We start from the raw sequence: 23,223 nt of genomic DNA on the forward strand, positions 1-23,223 counted from the left end.
CGTTTTATTAGCTTTGAATGACTAAACTACGGCGTTTTGGTGATTTGACTCGTTTCAGCCTTGCAGGCATTACCGATCAAGAGAATAGAGTAACATATTGTATATTAAAAATCAAGGTAGAATATTAAAAACTTGGTTAACTTTTTCGTAATTTGATCCATATTGTATAATTGAGATCAAGAGAATAACGTATATTATTTGAGAATTACATGGATAGTATTATAAATCATAATAATTAGCAACTTAAAATATTTGAAAAACATTTAAATGTGATTAACTTTTGAAATTTCACGTGTGTCACATAAATTGGGACAAAGGTAGTAACATATATTATTTGAAAATTACGTTAAGAGTATTATAAATCACAATTTTGAGTATTTAAAAACATATTAAAAAGTTGATTAACTCTCAAAATTTCACATGTGCTACGTAAATTGAAACAAGGAAGTAACATACATTATTTAAAAATTAAGTACATAAAATATTAAAATTTCACATGTGTCACATAGTCACATAGATCACAATAATTAACAACTGGAAATATTTTTAAAAATATATTACAAAATTAATGAACTCTCAAAATTCACATGTACCACAAATATAATTCAAAAAGTACATTACAACTATTATAAATATAATTAACAATAAAAAATATTTAAAAATTTAAGTGACTCTTCTAATTTTATCAGTATCATATAAATTAAAGTATAAATTTTATGAATCACATAGTTTTAATATGAAATTACAATTTATCCCTATTTAGTTTGTAATTACATTAATCCCTGAAAAAGTAAAACAAATCGGATACATAATATGTAGCTCAGATATATTAAAAACTAGCTCGGATACATTATAAAATAATTTAGAATTATGAGAGNTAAGTGACTCTTCTAATTTTATCAGTATCATATAAATTAAAGTATAAATTTTATGAATCACATAGTTTTAATATGAAATTACAATTTATCCCTACTTAGTTTATAATTACATTAATCCCTGAAAAAGTAAAACAAATCGGATACATAATATGTAGCTCAGATACATTAAAAACTAGCTTGAATACATTATAAAATAATTTAGAATTAGGAGAGAAATAAGGAATTTTAGAGGTTTTTAGAAATAGAAGGAAATATTAGAAATAAGGGAAACATAAGACGTGTATTTCAGTAATTTTTCCAACTAATATATGTTGGGCCCGGGATTGCCAGAGCTTTTGTACCTAGTAGATAAATTAATAAGAAAATGATGTAGAATAACGAACATTTAGCCTATATTAGGTATTATAATTCTGCGGCTACATTTTCTCTAATTCTTATTATTCGCATGATTTGTATAATTCCATAATTTGTATAATTCAGTTCTTGATTGTATAAATTCAGAATATTGGTATATGGTTACTCTAGCTATTCGTATACGATTTATGAAAAATTCATAATAAATTACCATGTTTGTATATTGGCAAACGAAATATACAAACAGAGTTATGAAAATATTTCTAAATGTACAAATATAGAATTTGTATATACTTACCATATTTGTATATTCACAAGTGAATTATACAAACAAGCAGAAATATACAAATCGCAGTCTCCATAACAAACAAAACTATAGCTATAGAGCGCAATTATTAAAACTATAGTTATAAAACCTTATTATGTCTATTATATAAACTATTTGTAAAATTTTCTCTGAATAATTAGGAGATAGAGTAGTTTTTATTTCTTTTCAAACTATGGTATAAATTATTTGTATTAGTTTCCTATTTATGGATGAAAATAAGTTATTGCATGGTTTTTCAGGATGTTGTGTGCATAAGATATTTGTCAACGACATGTTTGATTGCAAGCTCATTCACAAATTTATGAACTTAAATGGACATCATAAATGGTGTATATGTAATCACTTTCCTCTTGAATGTTCATTAATGGATAACATGTCTCGTTAAATCATTATTGTAATTTGGAAAGGGAGAGAGATCATTTATTCATCTTTCAAATTGATCTATAAATAAACTGAATTGACTTTATATTTATAGAAGGAGAAAAAACAATTGTTGTGAGCCTTTTCAAATAGTTGTTTGATTGCAAACTTGCACACCTATTCAATTGAAAGCTTATTAAAAAATTGTGTATTTAAAAAGGCATCATCAATACAATATATTTATAACATTATTATCATATCAACAATAGTTTTATCATTATTCTTGTTAGCCTTACAGATAGTGTTGTACATATGCATTCTATGTACAGTTGTATAAATTTGTCTATCTGTGTAACCATCTATGTTCCATTCATAGATTTCCTTTCCATTATAACTAATAGTTATAACATGTTCATGCTCTTCCAAGAGCACATCTTGAGGAGTAGGTCTAGGATAGTAGCACATCCTTTGGATCGGTTTTCTTGCATATTTTTCTGAGATTTTATTAATATCATCAGAAAACAAAGCCATTTTGGGGCTGGATATTACCAAGCCATTTTAGATAATAATTCTTTTAAACAGATCAAGGTATTTAAAATGAGTTTCCACATTTTTGGAAAATACAAGAAAATCATCTATATAAACTATTATGAAATTACTGTAAGGCATGAAAATATCATTCATGATCTTTTGAAATTCAGAAAGAGCGTTTTTTAAACCAAATGGCATAATGCTCTATTCATACGGTCCCATAAGGACACTAAAAGTTGTTTTGTACTTGTCTGATAACTGTATCTGAAACTGCCAATAACCTGATTTTAAATCAAATTTTGAAAATATAATGGCATCATAAACTCTATCCAATAAATCTTTTTTATTAGGGATAGGGTACATAATCCATTTTAAAGCTTTATTAAGAGGTTTACAATTAATTATCAATCTGGGCATACCTCTTTCTTGTTCTGTTTATTAACATAAAAAGTTGTACAAGACCACAGAGATTTAGAATGTCTTATAAGGCCTTTTTGAAGCAAGGAGTCAATTTCTTTCTTGCATAATTCCAGATAATTCGAGTTCATCTAGCAAGGTCTTGCTTTTGTAGGAATATTATCCTCAATAAAGTTATCCTCATATGGAAGGCTAACAACATGCTTTTTTCTTTTCCAGAAAGCATTTGGATGATCCCACAAATATTAAGGGAGAACTGATTTTTTAAAATGGCAATCTTATTCTGTAATTTAGGATTTTGAAGAATATTATCAATCTATATTTTCAAAATTTGATTTAAAATCAAGTTATTGGCAGATTCAGATAGCTGAGTCAGACAGGTACAAAACAACTTTTAATGTCCCTATGGGACAGTATGAATGGAACGTTGTGCCATTTGATTTAAAAAATGCTCCCTCTGAATTTCAAAAGATCGTGAATGATATTTTCATGCCTTACAGTAATTTCATAATAGTTTATATAGATGATATTCTTGTATTTTTCAAAAATGTGGAAACTCATTTTAAACACCTTGATCTGTTTAAAAGAATTATTATCCAAAACGACTTGGTAATATCCAGCCCTAAAATGGCTTTGTTTCAAACAAATGTTAGAATTTTGGGTCATAATATTGAAAGGGGTAACATTAGCCCTATTAATAGAAGTATTGAATTTGCATCCAAATTCCCTGATATTTTGACTAATAAAACTCAGTTACAGAGATTTTTTGGAAGTCTTAACTATGTTGCTCCTTTTATAAAGGATTTAACCAAGGATACTGCTATTTTGTATGACAGGCTAAAAAATAATTCTAAAGCCTGATCTGCTAAACATTCTGAAGCAGCTAAAAGGATTAAAACAAAGGTTCATAACCTTCCCTATCTTACTTTAGCCAACCCAAATTGGGAAGAAATAGTTGAGACAGATGCTTCAGACATAGGATATGGAGGTATCCTGACCGAATAATGTTTGGATAATAAACGCCATTATATTATTTAGTTATATTCTGACAAATGAAACGATGCTCAGAAAAATTACACCACTATAGCAAAAAAGATTTTGGCAATAGTTAAAAGTGTTTTAAAGTTCCAAGGTGATCTTTACAACCATAAGTTTTTGATAAAAACTGATTGTCAAGCAGCTAAATTCATGTTTAATAAAGATTGTAAGCATGATGTTTCTAAACAAATGTTTGCAAGATGGCAAGCTTTATTAGCACCATTTGATTTTGATATCCATTATAAAAAAAGGTTTACATAATAGTTTGCCTAATTTTCTTACGAGAGAATACTTAAACTAATCTTTATTTTTTATAATAGGATGAGACTTTCGTGGCCTCCGCCCTCAAAGAGGGGAAGAGGAAAAACATGAACTGGACGAGGTAATATCCTCGCTCAAATGGGAAACCAAAGATTGATAGAAACAAATATTGCTTCTACAAGTGGTCTTAATACAAACCATCCAATGTACAAGAAATTCTTGGATTTCATGCAATCAAAGCAAGGAAAGGATAATATTCCTCCATCATATTCCACAGTTCTCACAGATGAAGAGAGCACAGAGATATTTGATCAAAATGATAAGAAAGAAGTTATACTTCTTCTAGAACATAGTGATTTGCGATGAAAAAATGACCTGTGGCAAATAATGTCAAGGTATCTGGATTTAGCTTCTTATACCACACATGTTTATAAATACAAAATGCATTATGAGATGATACTCTCAGCAACATGGTCTGGTGAATTCCAACATTTTTTATCCAGCCAATACAAAAAAAGTTTACAACTTTTCAAAAATTATTATAAAAAGAGTTATGGCTCCAGAAGAATGGGGAATGAGCCCCTTAAAGGAAAGGGAATATATCCATCCAGAGCAAAAGATAGCAGTAAAATACAATTACTGGGACTATATGGATAGCTTTAATAAAGCTTTATTATATGAAAATGCTAATAAAAAGCATTCTTGGTTTATAAAAATATGTTCTCATGTTTTTAACTAATCCATTCCAAATTGGTTTTGCCAATGGTGGACTTTATATGGTCCCTCAGTAAAAATTTTACCAGAACCTTACAAGAGATTATATTCTGAATGGGTGGATGTCTCCCCTAAACTCAGGAGTTTAGAACAAGATAATATATTCTTTAAGGATATGTCCTTAATGTACTTTTTTATAGAATTCTCAATCCCATGGATTATGAGATGGTCTGTAGAGGTTGATAATACCTCTGAAGGATTTTCATGTTTACAGAGAACTTNTGAATGATATTTTCATGCCTTACAGTAATTTCATAATAGTTTATATAGATGATATTCTTGTATTTTTCAAAAATGTGGAAACTCATTTTAAACACCTTGATCTGTTTAAAAGAATTATTATCCAAAACGACTTGGTAATATCCAGCCCTAAAATGGCTTTGTTTCAAACAAATGTTAGAATTTTGGGTCATAATATTGAAAGGGGTAACATTAGCCCTATTAATAGAAGTATTGAATTTGCATCCAAATTCCCTGATATTTTGACTAATAAAACTCAGTTACAGAGATTTCTTAGAAGTCTTAACTATGTTGCTCCTTTTATAAAGGATTTAGCCAAGGATACTGCTATTCTGTATGACATGCTAAAAAATAATTCTAAAGCCTGGTCTGCTAAACATTCTGAAGCAGCTAAAAGGATTAAAACAAAGGTTCATAACCTTTCCTGTCTTACTTTAGCCAACCCAAATTGGGAAGAAATGGTTGAGATAGATGCTTTGGACATAGGATATGGAGGTATCTTGACTGAATAATGTCCGGATAATAAACGTCATTATATTATTTAGTTCTATTCTGACAAATGAAACGATGCTCAGAAAAGTTACGCCACTATAGCAAAAGAGATTTTGGCAATAGTTAAAAGTGTTTTAAAGTTCCAAGGTGATCTTTATAACCAGAAGTTTTTGATAAAAAAATGACTGTCAAGCAGCTAAATTCATGTTTAATAAAGATTGTAAGCATGATGTTTCTAAACAAATGTTTGCAAGATGGCAAGATTTATTAGCACCATTTGATTTTGATATCTGTTATAAAAAAGGTTTAGATAATAGTTTGCCTAATTTTCTTACGAGAGAATACTTAAACTAATCTTTATTTTTTATAACAGAATGAGACCTTCGTGGCCTCCGCCCTCAAAGAGGGGAAGAGGAAGAACATGAACTGGACGAGGTAATATCTTCGCTCAAATGGGAAACCAAAGATTGGTAGCAGCAAATATTGCTTCTACAAGTGGTCTTAATACAGACCATTCAATGTACAAGAAATTATTGGATTTCATGCAATCAAAGCAAGGAAAGGATAATATTTCTCCATCATATTCCACAGTTCTCACAGATGAAGAGGGCACAGAGATATTTGATCAAAATGGTAAGAAAGAAGTCATATTTCTTCTAGAACATACTGATTTGCGATGAAAAAATGGCACGTGGCAAATAATGTCAAGGTATCTGGATTCAGTTTCTTATACCACACATGCTTACAAATACAAAATGCATTATGAGATGATACTCTCAGCAACATGGTCTGGTGAATGCCAGCATTTTTTATCCAGCCAGTACAAAAAAAGTTTATAACTTTTCAAAAATTATTATAAAAAGAGTTATGGCTCTAGAAGAATGGGGAATGAGCCCCTTAAAGGAAAGGGATTATATCCATCTAGAGCAAAAGATAGCAGTAAAATACAATTATTGGGACTATATGGATAGTTTTAATAAAGCTTTATTATATGAAAATGCTAATAAAAAGCATTCTTAGTTTATAAAAATATGTTCTCATGTTTTTAACCAATCCATTCCAAATTGGTTTTGCCAATGGTGGATTTTATATGGTCTCTCAGAAAAACTTTTACCAGAACCTTACAAGAGATTATATTCTGAATGGGTGGATGTCATCCCCTAAACTCAGGAGTTTAGAACAAGATAATATATTCTTTAAGGATATGTCCTTAATGTACTTCTTTATAGAATTCTCAATCCCATGGATTATGAGATGGTCTGTAGAGGATGATAATACCTCTGAAGGATTTTCATGTTTACAGAGAACTTTTTATACAAAGTTTTGGAACAAATTAANAATTTATTTTGACCTTTTATTACAAATCCTGTTAGTACACAACTTCCTCTTTTATTTGTTCCCTTGTTTAGCTTTGCTTTCTTGCTTCAAAGTTTTCCTTCTTTGACTCTTCTTTTTGAACTCCTTTTGAAATCGGATTGCATATCAAGATGTTTCTATCATTAAAACTTCATAAATCATCAGTGATTTAATGAAAAATCTCGATATAGATATAAGAGATGATATATCCATGACCTCAGCTAGCCACACCAATGATATGAAGAATCATGCATGGCAGGAGAAGCACGGAGTGCTAATAGCAATGAAGAGATTGACATTGATACTCTTCTCCAAAGACTCCAAGACCAAGTGGAAGAATCTTCTAGTTGCTGCTTGCAAAGGAAAAGGAAAGACGTAAGGCAAGAAGGCCCCACAAATTAAATAATTAGGGTAATAAGTCAATTTTTTTTAATAAAGCAGGCCAGGATAATATGTCGGCCATATTTCGTAGTGGAAAGATCACGTCTATTTGTCGGTCTTATCATTTTTTTACTTGCCATTGTAAATTGTGTGGGCCACCTTATCTTATCATTTTAGATTTCTCGACCTCTATATAAAGAGGCGAAACTTTCTTTAGTGAGGCAGGCCTTAGAATCCCTCTCTCTCTATCTCTCTCTTTAGTATTGTAATATTTCTTCTGTAAATTTTTGAGTTTGAATAATAAAAAGTCTTCAGCTTGGTTTGTACATCATCCTGTGTGGAGTTCTACTCCAGGTACTATTTTAATTCTTGTTTTTTCTTTATGTGATTAGCCTAAATGATAGGCTAGACTATTTGTGTTGAACTATAACATACTAAGTTACTACAAGAAATGGCGATTATGTCTATTGTTTGAACAAATCAAATAGTTCTACTAAGGTCAAGTTAAAATGATCTAGGCAGATTTTTGAAAGGCTGATGAAGGAATCCGTTGAATTACCCGTTAGCCAGGAGGGCGTTTAAGGCGGTCCCAGATAGTAAAAGCTTTCATTATTCTTGCTAGGATTGTTTATACTTGTAAAGGCACCTTGAGTAAAACTGAACGATCCGTTGAAACTTTGGTATATACAATAAAATATAGATAATACAAGACATTTAAACTAAAAAAATCTTGTAAGAAAGTATATATGAATAGTTTCAAAAATCTCCTTCTAAATTTGATTTCATAACACCAACATTCTTTGTATTTGTGATATTAAATTACATCTATATCTCTTTTATTTAAATTTTCTTTTGTTATAATTACTTTAAGCTACTTATCATCAAGATAAATTAATTATAATTTGTCCATTGTCTTTACCAGTATTTTACTATTTAGATTAATTATAGTAAAAAAAAAATGCTTGGCAATGCCTGTTTGTGTATTATGTTAAAAAATGTTCAAAATTATTTTTAAAAGTAATTATTCTTTTAAATTTTTATGTTAATTATTTTGGATATTGGTATAAAGTATTTATATTAATTACTCCCCTCGTTCAATAATAGTTGTCCACCATACTATTTTGGGATGTCTAACAATACTTGACACTTTTTGAAATCAATGGATAATTTTACACTTAATTCATAATTTATTCTTGTCGTTAATTATAGTTATTTCTTTATTACATTTTTCAAGACATTATATTTATTACTAAAAAATGGTGATATGGTAAAATTACAGTGGACAAATATTGATGGACAAAAAGAGTAGTAATTATTTATTAAGGAGAGTGTAAAATTTAAAGTAAACAAGTGAAAGAAAATGGCATGATTATTATATTTCTTTAATGACTTTAAAATACATGCAAATGACCTTCATTTTGCCTATTTCCAGCCACATTAGATTCAGCATTTTCTTAATTTCAATCCCCAAAAATGTTCCATGTCAGGATTTAAACTTTATGATTAAAATTTTAATCCCAAGTTTAAATAGAAAACACATCCCCTAATATACACACAATAAAAATGAAGTAAAGAAAAACAGCACACAGTATTTTCTTTCTATACTAGACGATAAGAATAACAGCTCTTAATCCAATACAAATTAAATCAACGTCTAGATAATATCCACGTGTGAGCATCTGATTAATTCTTCAGAAAAGTTCGATCCGTGTCCCCTTAAATTGACCAATCAAAATGCAGAGAGTTGTGAAACCAGGATCGTTACTCTAATATAAATTGCGTAAGTTGCATTACAGAATGATCACAGCAAACGGTTATTGAGATATTTTTGAGGATTGTGAGAATAGAGAAGATGATGGCAATCGGAGAAGTTGAGAACCCCGCCGTTGTGCAGCCATCGACAGAGGCTGTCAAGGTTAAGGAGCAGGCTCCGGCGACGAAGAAGCCTGTTAAGGAGAAGAAACCTAGGGTTCCCAAAGAGAAGAAGCCTAAATCTGCCAAGGCTGTTACTCATCCTCCTTATTTTCAGGTATTTTTATCAATTCATCGATCTATATGGCTGTGCTTTTCATTATTATTTTGCCGATATTCATTTAACTTGCAAATTTCAACTTGATTAAGTTTTTGGTATGGAATTCTTGCAGATGATTAAGGAAGCTTTGTTGGCTCTGAACGAGAAAGGTGGATCGAGTCCGTATGCAATTGCTAAATACATGGAAGACAAACACAAGGATGAATTACCAGCAAATTTCAGGAAAATTCTAGGTCTTCAATTGAAGAATTCTGCAGCAAAGGGGAAGCTAATCAAAATCAAGGCTTCATACAAACTATCTGAGGCTGGAAAGAAGGAGACTACAACAAAAACATCTACCAAAAAGCTCCCCAAGGCCGATTCTAAGAAGAAACCTAGAAGCACCAGGGCCACTGCAACTGCAGCGAAGAAAACAGAGGTGCCGAAGAAAGCAAAAGCGACGCCAAAACCGAAGAAGGTTGGAGCCAAGAGGACAAGGAAGTCCACTCCGGCGAAGGCAAAGCAGCCAAAGTCTATCAAGTCTCCTGCTGCTAAAAGGGCCAAGAAGATTGCAGTCTAAGTATGGCGGTGGGATAATACAGTGTGTATATAGGAGGAATAATGGTTTGCTTCTTGTAGTTCTGTGAATAGGAAAAATGAAGCTTAGCTTTTACTTTCAGTCATCTAGCTCGTAGACCGTAGTGTAGGTTGGATCACAACCCCTTCTTGGGTTTACTGAAGTTTGGTTAATGAACGCTCTGTGTCTCTGCAAATTAAGGCGTTGTTCTGTTAATAATCTGCAACACTTTTTCCCAATTTGCCGAGTTACTTCTCTAATGATCATTAATGGCGTTGTATTATCATTGGTTGATCGATGATAATCAATTGCCTGTATAACAAATTCAAGATTTTGTGAACTTTACACGAGCAATTCCATTGAAGAATGATAAAAAATATATTTATTAATACATTTTTCAAGTTTCATAATTGATTTATAATGTATATAATTTTTTTTTATCGGTGGTAAGAGACGCAAACTCAAAAATAGTTCACCATACGAAAGCCTGTAATTCCTTTTAAGTAATTCATTTTGATCACAAAATTTACAATCCCAATTTTAAAATATGTAATTTGAATTCAAGGCTTACTTATGATACGTACACAAATTTTTAACTTTAATTTCATATCCCAAAAAGTTGGAAGTTGATCTCAAAATTTTATAAAATGTACAACTTAAATCTCTAAGTTTATTTTATATTGTATAGAAAAAGACTCATAATTTTAAGTTTTGCTTAAAAAGTATTTATAATTAAAGTGATTAGATTATCCGTATTTTATGTAAATAATCACGGGTTGGAACTGTTGTTGATTTTTTGGATTAATAATTTTTTATAAAATTATGTGTATTTAATTTTTTTTAATAGTAATATATTATCACAAATAATTATTGATATACAAAATATTGAGATGTGTGATAATTAATATAGTGTCTTAAATATTTTGATACCCTGTATCAACTGTAATTTACTTATTTGTTGAGAATGTATAAGCATGGAAGAATTTTTGATAATTTTCATAAATTGTGAAATTTTGGCCATGCAAATCAAAATCAACATTTAAATTACTAATTCAAAGTTACGATTTGAAATATGTCCAAATCGTTTTAATATTTTTGGATTGAGAAATAGTAACTTTTTTTTTTATTATTATTAAAACAAAAATAATATATTTTGTATTAACTATACGTAGGTTTTTTTTCCCGCGTTTATGAAAACTATAAATAAAGGTAGTCGCTCATTTTAGAACTCACAGCGTAACATAGACTACTCCGCGTCACTGCTCTCCGGTGACGATGGCGGATCTTGGTATTCTTCCATCCATAAAATCTCGAGAACTCTAGTTTATTGGAATTCACGCATGCTGTCCCGGTGACGATGGCCGATCAAGATCAAGAATTCTCCACTGGATTGCTGTCCCAGTGACGATTCCGATCAAAACCCTAAACCCCAAATCAATTTTAGAATCCCCGATGATTCCGGTATCCTTCTATCTATTGAAAAAGGAGACAAGGAAAATTCGAGAACTTAATTATCCGATTATCTTTGAATTCTTGCATACATTCTTTTAAGAAAAAAAAAACCAAGAAATTGTTGTCTTTTTGAAGTTAAATTGGAATTCTTGATTTAAGAAAAATCAAGAACTTGTTGGCTTTCTAAAATTACTACATTGGTATTCTTTAACGTATATTTTAAGGAAATCAAAGAAATTGAAGTTTTCAAGAATATATTGGTATTACAAATATCAAGGATCTTCAAGAAATCTTTTCTTTTTCAAAAAAAAATTATGTTATTATTCTCGCCGTGTGTGTTAAGGTTGTTCAAGAATTTGTTTTTACTTTTCTAAGCGAATGCCTAAGGCTATTTGGAGTTCAATGTGATATGTTGTTATCTTGTATGATTTCACAAGGGTTGGTGCGGAGTTGGTTTTCAACAGCTCTATGCTGGTGCCACAAAGTTATTCTTTACCCTTTCAAAGTTTCAATACTCTTTATGGAAAGATGTGGAGTTGTTCTTCGCACAACTCTAATTATAAGAAGTTGTGATTAGTAGTATTTGTAGTATTTTGAATTAAGTAGTTTAATTATAAGACAGACAGACAGACTTTGTAAACGCCCTCACTGACCATTTTCCTTTACATGGTCTAGACTTTTCGACTTTGATTGTTTCTGATTTTGTTAATGTTTTCATTTGAGGATCAGTAAAGGTGGTCTGCTCTGCCGAGAACATCATAGTTAACAAGCCGTGCTTTCATGCAGTTTTAATCATTTAGACTGATTGCACCTGTGAATTTGTCTGTGGCTTGCACAAAAGGCAGTGACCGGTGAGACTCTTTATTTTCAGCCTCCATTTTCTTCTGGGTTGAAACAGAGGATGGGTTTGGGGTGTTAAATCCATTTGGGTGTTCGTCTAATTGCTCAATTTTTTCTTCAGCGAAGTCACTGGAGAGGTCAAGAAGGTTGGTGGTGGATCATTTTCAAGGCTGTTTCAGGCCTGAAATAACTGGTTTTTTGATGCCTTTTTGAAGCTGTCCATGCCCTGTTGAACGCCCAAAAACAGAAACGGAAAAGCATTACATAAAATGCAGAAAAATGGGTGCAAAATTTCATGGAAATTGTGTACTCCTAGTTTGAACTTTAACCCAGTTTCCAGTTTCCAGTTTCCAGTTTCCACTTCCCACTTCCCACTTCCACCAGGTATCTGTTGTTATATTAAGGTGGATGGCAATGGTAAGTATTGTAATTTCTTTGACATTGATCCAATGCGTTTTGGTGTGCAGATAGTTCTGCTCAATTTTTTATTTTATTTCATCACTTGAAAGTTGTACTTTCTTTTGAAGGATCTGGTGTCCCACAAAATGGACTGGTGCTGATGGGAGAAAAGATATGGTAATCTTTGTGCAAAATGCTGGACTGACATCATCTTTTCTATTGTATTGATGCTACTGTACATAATTTCTTTTGTAGATTTAAAAGACAAATTAGATGTTCATAACTTGGAGTGGTTGTTGTAGTCTATAGGATTGCATGTATCTTCTTAAAGATGCTCTCTTATTTATTATTCTGTAATGCTTCCTTTTCATCTGGCCATTTTAACTATGGTTTGGTATGCTTGCTTAACACCAGCGACATCAAAATACTGCCATTCAGATGATATGCATGCTTTCCCAGCAAGCTTTGGCCTTAAAGGAGAGGCTCTGAGTTCTACTTCTAACGTTTCCTTGTTGAAAATTGTTACTAAAACTCATGGGAAAATTTTGATGGTAAAGTTCTTTCGAGTTTTAGTTGGTAGTATCCATTAGGATTAGTATAAAACTACTAACTTGGTCTTTGTTCTTCCCATTGTTCACAGGGCAAGTGTTTGCACCTTGGAATTGATGATTGTAGACAAGATGTTAGTACAACAGGTAGTTCTGTATAAGGCTACTTGAGACAAGAGTTGACTAGTTTGACTGCTGTTTGCTAGTAAGGAAATTTGTTGGGATTTTTCTTTTTACATTTGTTGTTCTTGATGTATTTTACAACCAGCCAGTTCGAAGGAAACAAATGCACTCCAAGTACTTCTAGTTCTCTCACAATTCAAACGAATAAAAAATATTGATTTACATACTTTACTTCTAAAGCTGTACTCTGTCCTGATTGATCTTTTGGTTTGCATATATAATCTGGAAGCCCAAAGTGGGTGTCTTGCATTCTCTGAAAAAGTCCCTACTAAGAATAGCCCTTGTGCATCCCAATGTCTCCTGCAGTTTTGTTGATATTGAAAGGTCCGCCTTTGTTATTCCAGCTAACTTAAGGATATTCCTGTCTGGTTTTTTATGATTTTGTTCATTTGCATGCAGTGAAGATGACCTGCTTTGCACACGTGTTTCTCCTCCTCCGTTGCCGCTATTGTCCAGTGGTTTTGGGATTCATCTAAGTTCCCTTATAAAATTGAATGCAAGTGATGGCTTATTCAAACTATCAGGATACATCTCAGGTCAGGGCCTGATGTTTACACAGTGAAAGCTATACAGGCCCAAATTGATGGATAGGAGGTGTGATAAGTTATCTTTTCTATACTTTGGTTCCCTTACAACCACTATTTAATTTGCAGGTCCTTGAATATTTTTGTATCCACTTATTTCAGTATATTTTCCTGAACAAAGAAAATGGAAAACTAATCTTAGATTAGCATTTTCTATATCGGATGCTTGTTTTTGACAGCGTTTTTGTTTTCTTTGACCCTCATAATGCAGATATCAATTCAAGATTTGTTTCCAAAGGACCAAGACATAAATTACTTAATAAGATCGCAATGACTTTTGGCAGTCTATGAGCAGCGAAGTCGATCTCAGATATATCCACTGTTTTTGTTGAACCTAAACTGCCCAATATCGTTATATGATTTGACGTTGGAGCCTTCAATGTACTCTGTGGAATTTAAGGTGAATTTTTTGTTGGCATTTATTATTTAGTTTTTTTGGGGTTGGGAAACGAGTGTGAGTCTTTGAATTTATTGTTGTAGAATTGAGTTTGTGTTAGAGATTGTTTTGTAAGACTTGGTTTGGCAATGCCCTTGTGTCACAGCTGTTCCCAGAGATCAAAATAATATTCCGTTTGTTATCTGACAACAATGCAAAACCACATTTCTAGCTTCTTTTGGTTGCAAAACCAAACAGGCCAATGTTAACAAGGACATGTTGTACATATTTCTTATTACAATGTGTTTGCTGCTTCTAAGACTGACAATTCTCCCAACTTGAACTTAGTCTTCTGATTTTTTACTTACCCAATTATTCCTGACCTGATGTATTTAGAGTTATAGAGTCAAGTTTACCTGAATCCAATATACCCCACACGGAGTATCAATTTACATGTAAAAATTCATTACTTAGTAACCTTAGAAGTTGAATTCATAAAGTTTTAAATCTTGAATTCGCTTCATTAAACACTAACAATAAACATTTCAAGAGAGCAAGGTTTCAGCTACAAATTAAACTTTCTCCCAAGTGAAGCTCTGCGATCTATCAAAAAGAATGGAGAAAATATAATAGATGTTAATTGCATGGTCCCTGATATTGCAGAAACGTTTTAGAGGATAAGGTACAAGAACATGACAAAAATGAGAGTACAGCTGATTAACATGTAAAACTTGAGCATGACTATGAAACTGCTGCTTTGTTTGATGGGTGAGAATGTATTACAATCAATCGTCGTATGAGAGCCAGTAGTCGTCATCACTATCATATTCTTGAATGGCTACACCTTTACCTTTGTTGTTACTTTTGCCAATTGGTGTAGTAGAGTCAGGTGCCGACTATCCTCCGTCGCCTTGTATAACAGTACTGGTCTCTTTTGGGGTTTAATGGTTCTTCTCTGATGAGTGATTTCATAGTAATAGGAGTTATTGACAAACTGAACATCTAATTTGCCTTTTAGATCAGTGACCTTTATCCAAATACATTCTGCACATGAGTTTAACTCATTGTCGTTCACGGTTACCTTGTCAATACAGATGGTGTCAAGAATTAACAACTTGTGCTTAGCTACATATTCCTCCCATCCTTTTCCTCCAAGATAGTGTCCCTCCTCATAAACGGCAGTGACCAGTGAGGCTCTTTAATAGATTCTTATGTTCATTTCTTTGCTACTTCTGATGACGAGGGCATATGCTTTATATTAAAATTGATTCTCAATTCTAGTAGCATAATTTTTTCTTCCAAATGAATATTATTATAACACAACCAATATTTCTTCTCTCCATGAGATTTACTTCCATATATGTTTGTTATTCTTATAAGTTGTGTACTCCTAGTTTGAACTTTAATCCAGTTTCCAGTTTCCACCAGGTATCTGTTACTATAGGCATTGGGACCTGCTATATTAAGGTGGATGACAATGGTAAGTATTAGTTTCTTTGACATTGATATAATGCATTTTGATGTGCAAAAAGTTCTGCTCAATTTTGTTATTTTACTTCATCACATGAAGTTGTACTTTCTTTTGGGATCTGGTGTCTCACGAGATGGACTGGTGCTGCTGATGGGAGAAAGATATGGTAATCTTTTTGCAAAATGTAGTGACAGTTTGTTTTCATTAATATCCTTTTACAGATTTGTTTTATTTTATTATTTTGTGGTTTTACTTGTCTGACCATTTTAACTATGGTTTTGTATGCTAGCTTTACATCAGCGACATCAAAATACAGCCATTTCAGATGATATGCATGCTTTCCCAGCAAGCTTTGGCTTTAAAGGAGAGGCTCCGAGCTCTATTTCTGATGTTTATTTGTTGGAATTGATACCAAAACTCATGAGAGGCCAAATGGATATCGTAAGGTTTTGAAGGTTAAGTTCTTTAGAGTTTTAGTAAGTATAGTATCCATTAGGATGGGTATAAAATTACTAACCTGGTCTTTGTTCTGGCCATTATTTACAGGACGGCAAGTGTTTTTGTACCTTGGAATTGATGAGTGTAGACAAGATGATTGTACAACATGTAATTATGTATAACCCTACCTGATACAGGAGTTGACTGCTGTTTCCTAATAAGGAAATTCTTGGTTTTTTTCCTTTTTGAAGTAATTTTTTGTGATGTATTTTACAACTAACCAGCTCGAAGGAAGCAATTGCACTTCAAGTACTTTCAGTGCCGTTTGGATTAGCTTATTTTTAGGCGCTTTTGACTTTTAAGCACTTTTTTATTTTTGGATGTGTTTGGAAAGGTTAAGAAGTGCTTTTAAGCACTCATTTTTAGGCCAAAAAGTTTAAAAATAAGTCAAAAGCCAGCAGTGAAGATGACCTGCTTTGCACACGTGCTTCTCCCTCTCCTTGCTGCTGTTGTCCAGTGGGTTTGGGATTCATCTGAGTTCCCTTAACAAAAGCGTTGGTGCATTCAAGCTTTTAGGATATATCTCTGGTCCTGATGTTTACACAGTGAAGACAGTGAAGGTATACATGCCCAAATTGATATATAAAGAGATGTGATGAACCATCTTTTCTACACTTACTTGTTCCTCTCTGATTTTCTTGAAATTCCTAATAGAAACTTTTTGCATACATCGGTCACGGTTGTTAATAAGTTTGTGATATTTTTTCCATTGCACCACGAGAAGAATATTTGTCTATTCACAGTCATGGGATGTATATTTTTTTTTATAATCGAGAAATCCGTCTATGACCCACCTTTGGACCAATAACAACCTTCTAAACTCGGTGGATAATGGGCCTGCCCCTTTACCCTTCTCCACTTAAATAACGGGCTTTGCTTTACATGGTGTGGGGCTTGAACCTGTATTTGCAACCCGAGCTAGGCCTTGGGGGCAATCATGGGATTTATATTGTTTCTTTAAGTATCAGTTTTGTGTTGTACTATCCCGAGGCTTTGGTTAGTGATGAGGACTCAAAATAGGATTGTGAACATGTCACAAGTTTGTTGGTGTTGAAAGAAGTGGTCACATCTGTTCAGCCATCCCAAAGGGTCCCCTTGGCCAGTAAACCGTGGAAAATCCAACTTTGTATACCTAAGAATGATGGAACTTCCTCCTGCATCTGATTTTGACCTTTCTACCACTCCACTTTTACCTTTCCAACTTCGATTCTGATTGGTATTTGATTCAGAATTAACCTTCGAATTCGCTAGATCCTTTGCGAGTGCATCTAAGCGAGCATTTATTGCTTCCTGTCTCGCTATATTTGTTGCACGTTCCTCTTGAAATAAGTTCACCAATTGTGTTAGTTGATGTTGAATTTGATCTCCCATAACACCCGTCTCTGATACCAAGTTGTTATGGCCCCTGATATGGGTCATCTGGTTATGGGGCGTTGTAGTGTGAAATCGAATGTTTTCTTCCCTATGACCTATGGTGATGGTTCATTAAGAGGGAACCTGCAATCTCTTGAGTTTGAAATACTCAAAGACTTGGTAATTTCTGCATAACATTGCACTACATTTCACTGAATTCAAATACATTAAATACAACACTGAAAACAAGGAAAATAACTGCCTACTGCCTAAAACAAGGAATAACCTCCTTACTGCATCAACTGCTACACAGAAAATGAAAACATAAATACTTAAAAGCTGTAGTAATCTACTGCGAACAACTAATTAACTTATAAGCTAAAGTAATCTACTTTCTAGTTTCCTTAAATCTCCCATGTGTAAACCGTTGGTAGACTAAAGGGATGCTAACATATTCTTAGTGCTTTCTCTGCTCCGTTTTATACACAATGAAGATTAGGAGGTTTTCATCCATCAATGTTCAATCAAACATGTTGTCTATCGTGTTAAAGAATTGTTGCTTGGCACGGTACTTCATGGGTCTATAAGATTTTGTGAAAAGTTTCCTAGGCAAACTGCTGCTTGCAGCCATGTTGGGTTTCAAAGATTTTGAGCTAACGTGTTTGGGCTTCGCAAAGTTCATTCTTTTGGGTTGGTAAATCATCCATTTGGTGAAACTACACGACCTTTTACTTTTCTTGTTCTTATTACTCACTCTTGTAAAATTCAACAAAAGCAATTTAACATGTTCTCTCTTGAGCTGAAAATTGTTGCTTGGCATTGCACTTCAGGTGGATATATGAGATTTAGGAGTAAGTACCATTTCATGGTGCATCTTCTCTGTCTCATAAGGCTAACTGATGCTTACTGCCATGACATATTTCATAGCTTTCGAGTTGATTCGTGTTTTGGCTTGGCAAAGTTCAGTTTCCTTTTCCTCTCCCCAAACCACACTTTTGTGAAACTTCACATGACCTCCTCTTTTCTTATTCTTATTACTCTTTTTCGCTCCATTTATAAACCATGAGGAAGTGGAGGTTTTGTCTTCCGTGGAAATTAGTAGAACTTGTTTTCTCCCGAGCTGAATAAACTGTTGCTTGGCACGACACCTCAAGTGGGTCTATGAAATTTTGAAATTAAATTTCCATTTCATGGTGTTTCTTCTCCATCTCATACGACTACCTGATGCTTGTAGCCACGACTGATTTCAATGCTTTTGAGCTAATTGTGTTTTTGCCTCGCAAAGTTCAATTTTTTTTCTTACCAAACCACCCTTTTGGTGAATTTACACTTTACCTTTCATTTTTCTTATTTTTAGTACTATTTCTGATATTAACTCAAAATGGCAATCAAACATGTTTTCTCTTGAGCTGAAAACTGTTGCTTGGCATGGCATCACGTGGGTCTGTCAGATTTTGGATTAAGTTCAATTTCTTGGTGTTTTTTCTCTATATCACAAGGCTAACTAGTGCTTGCAGCCATGACTGGTTTCTAAGCTTTTGACAGGTTACATGTGTACTCCCTCTTTTGTTTTTCCTAGTACTCACTCTGCTCTGTTTTATATACAATGAAGATTTGAAGGTTTTCATCCATCGATGTTCAATCAAACATGTTACCTGTTGAGCTAAAGAACTGTTGATTGGCACGGTGATTCAGGTGGGTCTATCAGATTTTGTGTGAAGTTCCATTTTTTGGTCTTTCTTCTCTCTGTCATTGGCAAACTGATGCTTGCAGCCATGCTGGGTTTCAAACCATTTATGCAGGAGCTTTTCTATGCACAGAAGCCTGATTTATGATGGATCATCTTTTGATAGTGATGAAGATATTAAGTTTGAAAAAAGTAACTGCAGAAATAAACAAAATGGCCTTGAAGATGATTAGAGTGTTGAATTTGAAGTAGCAGCAACCATGTCTTAAATCATAGGTCTCCTAGAGGCATGGAAATGGAAATATATTTTGAGAAACTTCTCCAGGTGTAAAACTCAGAGCAAGGTTAAAAAAATTTTCAGGTCAGAAAAATCTTATGTATTCTGTTAAACAGATAGAAAATTATGCCATCTTTTAGTCCAGTCTCCTCTGCCACCAGATCCTTTGCTCGGGACCAGGTTTCAAGATGTTAATCCTTACTTGGGATTGAAACTTCTCTTAAACATGAAGTTGTCAGTATTAAGTTTTGAAACGTGGAACATAATCTCTTGTTCCCAAATCCTGCATAGTTTGATGTAATTGTTAATGCTCTTTTTAGAGAGGATATGATTATAGTTCAGGTACTTTTGAATTCTATAATCTTAAGAATTACGTGATCCATACTTTTGAATTCCTAATAAAAATATTACAGTACCAGTATTTTTATTTCCTTTTTTATAAACATATTCTATTCCTAATAAAAATATCGCTATTTAAAAGTTCATTTTTTGTTTCTTTTCTTTTAAAAATCTCTTTGAACAATAAATGAGTAGGAAATTATTCTTACTCTGGTGTGCATCGGTCAGTTCGGTTCGGTTTTATGTATTATCAGTTAAGTTTATTGGTTTTTGATTTTTAAATACGTCAAACCAATAAGATATTTTTATCTGTTTTGGTCCTTAATGGTTCAGTTTTCGGTTTAACCAATAAGAAGATACTTATAAAATAAATATATGACTTCTCTAATAAATTTGACGCAACAACACAATAATGTAAGTAAAAAACTATACAAATGTAACACAAAGAGAAATTAAGAGGAATAGAGTTCTTACTAAAGGATAAAGACCGTAACTAGTAAAGTTTTGAGATTAATATATAATATTTATGTACAAGTAAATGTAGTAAATTACTAGGCTTAATGGGTTATCGGTTTACCCAATAATTCAATATTAAAAACCAATACAGAACCGATAACCCAATAATTTTTTTTTTATAAAACCATTAAAAGTCCGTTATTCCAATAATCCAATAACAATAAATTGTTAGGGTTTTGTTGTGATTTTCTTACCATAATTTAAGATTTATTTTTCTTTAAAGAAAAAACAAAACATTACTATAAATGTTTTTACTTTTCTTGAAAGGAAAATATAATATTATTTTATATTTGGCTTATTCTCTCCTTTTAGGACTCCTTTTCTTAGGTTTTAGGACTCTTTTTCTAGTAAGAAAAGATTTTAGGACTCTATAAATATAGGTTTGTTTTCTTCTAACACATAACAATAGAATTCACAATGTAGTCGTTTAAGAGTCTTGTTTATGGGGAGATTTATTCTCTCAACAATTATAATATTTTTTATTTATATTAGTTTTCATATAAAAATATTAGTTTTTAGTATAAGTTTTTGTCATCTAATTTATCAATCATATTATTTGCAATTGTAAGCTTCCGCATGACGCCCTAATCACCCTTCATAACCAACAAGTGGTATCAGAGCACCTGGTTCAAAGATCACATGGTTCAATGGTCCAATGGAATGAGGTTGAAGACAGGCTCAAGATGGTTTCAAATCAATTTGTAATCAACGTGATGATAATGAAGATTTTTGTGCTACTACATGTGGAGAAAAATTCAAATATATTTTCAATAATATCCTGCTGCTCCATCGTTTAAAACAAAATCAATTTTCAACTTATGCTTATTTTAGAGCATGGGCTCCAACTTTCAACCCCTGCAAACTTTAATGCTCGGGCTCCACTTTTAACTCATGTATCTTTACTTTTAACGCATGAGCTCCACTTTTAACTCATGCATCTTATTTTTAACGCATGAGCTCCACTTTCAACTCATGCATATTACTTTTAACGCATGAGCTCCACTTTCAACCCTGTTCATCACTTTTAACACAGGGCTTCAATTTTAACCCATATCAATTTTTAAATCATGGTAAGCAGCAGTGATACATAAAGATTGTGTGAAGAAAGAGGATCAAGATTATGATGCAAGAAAGTTCAAGCCAAAAGGGGAGATTTGTTAGGGTTTTGTCCTTATTTTCTTACCATAATTTAAGATTTATTTTTCCTTAAAGAAAAAACAAAACATTACAATAAATGTTTTTACTTTTCTTGAAAGGAAAATATTAATATTATTTTATATTTGGCTTATTCTCTCCTTTTAGGACTCCTTTTCTTAGGTTTTAGGACTCTTTTTCTAGTAAAAAAAGGTTTTAGGACTCTATAAATATAGGTTTGTTTTCTTCTAACACATAACAATAGAATTCACAATGTAGTCGTTTAAGAGTCTTGTTTATGGGGAGATTTATTCTCTCAACAATTATAATATTTTTTATTTATATTAGTTTTCATATAATAATATTAGTTTTTAGTATAAGTTTTTGTCATCTAATTTATCAATCATATTATTTGCAATTGTAAGCTTCCGCATGACGCCCTAATCACCCTTCATAACCCAACATAAATCAATAACACCTTTTCCGGTTCGGTTTATTGATCGGTTCGATTTTTGCACAATCCTACCGTGGGTAGTTTTAAGCAATTTAGGTTGCACAGGCAAATAAAATTTCAATTTTAAATCAATGTTTAAATCGCTGATATAATCTGAAATTATGTCCAAACTGCTTTGTTATTTTTGGATTGAGAAATAGTATTTTTTTTTTCTTTTTGAAATAATTACAAAATATTTTGGTTGTTGATTTGAATTCAAGGGGTTAATTGTCTTGCTCATTTTATGAAGGGAATCTTGTTATGCACATCCAATGGTTAGGTAAAGTTTAATCTTTTTTTAAGGAATAATTTGTCTTTATAAGTTATAATAACATCTAAAAATCCAACATATTAATAGCAGCCTCTTTACTTTATATTATTAATCCATTTTTTTACATCCTTCCTAAAAGTCATCAACTTTAATTTATTTATTTATTTTACTAATTTACATGTTGAGATTTTTTTTTTAACTTGACAAATTTATTTATAATTAAAAAAATAAATTATAGAATATAATTAATTGTATTTTGATGTTTCAAATTGAAAAGTAATTTGAGAAATTATTTTTTTTAATATAAATGACGGAGAGAGTAATCATATATATATATATATATATATATATATGAAAGAGAACCCTAAATCCGCATACGTGGCACCACCACAAATTATGATTCCCTTTTAATTAATTTGTTTCCAAAACTAGCCTTCTCCTTTCATGAAAAGTTGTGAATATTATGAAGAGTTGTGACTTTTATGAAGAGTTGCGACTTTTATGAAAGGTTGTGATGTTTATGAAAAATCATGACCTTTCTGAAGTGTTGTGACTTTTCCAAAGAGTTGTGACCTCTTCAATAAGGCACAATAAACATTTGTTCACACTACCCTTTGTTGTCTATAAATATAGAGATTTTCTTTCATTTTAAAACAACAAAAATTCTGAACTTTTTCTTCTTCTTTTTTTAAGAACCTATTTTTTATTATTATTTATAATATATGGATATTAGTAAATGATTATTGCAAATTTAATGCAATTATTATTTTGTAGTAAGATAATACAGTAGTAATAACTAATAAA

At 32.1% G+C, this 23,223-nt stretch overlaps 3 protein-coding genes and 1 long non-coding RNA gene across 7 annotated transcripts; all 4 read left to right on the forward strand.

The window, feature by feature from the left end:
* The first annotated feature begins 5,315 nt into the window (after window positions 1–5,315).
* Window positions 5,316–5,693, forward strand: LOC125847442 (uncharacterized). The gene has a single exon (XM_049527059.1). The coding sequence runs from the start codon at window positions 5,316–5,318 to the stop codon at window positions 5,691–5,693; it is 378 nt and encodes a 125-aa protein (XP_049383016.1).
* Window positions 5,694–9,200: 3,507 nt separating this feature from the next.
* LOC125848341 (histone H1) lies at window positions 9,201–10,219 on the forward strand. Its single transcript, XM_049528192.1, has 2 exons — window positions 9,201–9,439; window positions 9,555–10,219. Exons 1-2 carry the CDS (start codon window positions 9,263–9,265, stop codon window positions 9,999–10,001), a joined length of 624 nt encoding a protein of 207 aa, XP_049384149.1. The 5' UTR covers window positions 9,201–9,262; the 3' UTR covers window positions 10,002–10,219.
* Window positions 10,220–12,657: 2,438 nt separating this feature from the next.
* Window positions 12,658–14,289, forward strand: LOC125849434 (uncharacterized). The gene is made up of 6 exons (XR_007444629.1): window positions 12,658–12,910; window positions 13,104–13,240; window positions 13,330–13,442; window positions 13,650–13,744; window positions 13,820–14,073; window positions 14,216–14,289. It is a non-coding gene; the product is annotated as an uncharacterized LOC125849434 (long non-coding RNA).
* Window positions 14,290–15,651: 1,362 nt separating this feature from the next.
* On the forward strand, window positions 15,652–19,731 carry LOC125849433 (DNA mismatch repair protein MLH3-like). Of its 4 annotated transcripts, XR_007444628.1 has the most exons (7): window positions 15,652–15,860; window positions 15,951–16,017; window positions 16,141–16,306; window positions 16,398–16,457; window positions 16,751–16,903; window positions 19,315–19,397; window positions 19,505–19,731. XR_007444628.1 is itself a non-coding variant. In XM_049529516.1 (4 exons), exons 1-4 carry the CDS (start codon window positions 15,891–15,893, stop codon window positions 16,824–16,826), a joined length of 423 nt encoding a protein of 140 aa, XP_049385473.1. In that variant the 5' UTR covers window positions 15,871–15,890; the 3' UTR covers window positions 16,827–17,109. The 4 variants fall into 4 exon arrangements, 3 of the variants coding, with proteins under 3 accessions (XP_049385473.1, XP_049385475.1, XP_049385474.1); XM_049529516.1 differs by lacking the exons at window positions 15,652–15,860; window positions 19,315–19,397; window positions 19,505–19,731 and having other exon boundaries at window positions 15,871–16,017; window positions 16,141–16,292; window positions 16,398–16,465; window positions 16,751–17,109; XM_049529518.1 differs by lacking the exons at window positions 15,652–15,860; window positions 16,751–16,903; window positions 19,315–19,397; window positions 19,505–19,731 and having other exon boundaries at window positions 15,871–16,017; window positions 16,141–16,297; window positions 16,398–16,709.
* Window positions 19,732–23,223: the final 3,492 nt, after the last annotated feature.

This window comes from Solanum stenotomum, chromosome 12 (genome assembly GCF_019186545.1).
Source record: "Solanum stenotomum isolate F172 chromosome 12, ASM1918654v1, whole genome shotgun sequence".
NCBI lineage: Eukaryota > Viridiplantae > Streptophyta > Magnoliopsida > Solanales > Solanaceae > Solanum > Solanum stenotomum.

Coding starts and splice junctions, on each gene's coding strand:
- LOC125847442 (XM_049527059.1), top strand. CDS start 5,316: ATGGCTTTGTTTCAAACAAATGTTAGAATTTTGGGTCATAATATTGAA.
- LOC125848341 (XM_049528192.1), top strand. CDS start 9,263: ATGATGGCAATCGGAGAAGTTGAGAACCCCGCCGTTGTGCAGCCATCG. Junction 9,440..9,554: donor CTCATCCTCCTTATTTTCAG/GTATTTTTATCA, acceptor GAATTCTTGCAG/ATGATTAAGGAAGCTTTGTT.
- LOC125849433 (XM_049529516.1), top strand. CDS start 15,891: ATGCATTTTGATGTGCAAAAAGTTCTGCTCAATTTTGTTATTTTACTT. Junction 16,018..16,140: donor GCTGATGGGAGAAAGATATG/GTAATCTTTTTG, acceptor TTTGTATGCTAG/CTTTACATCAGCGACATCAA. Junction 16,293..16,397: donor TGAGAGGCCAAATGGATATC/GTAAGGTTTTGA, acceptor CATTATTTACAG/GACGGCAAGTGTTTTTGTAC.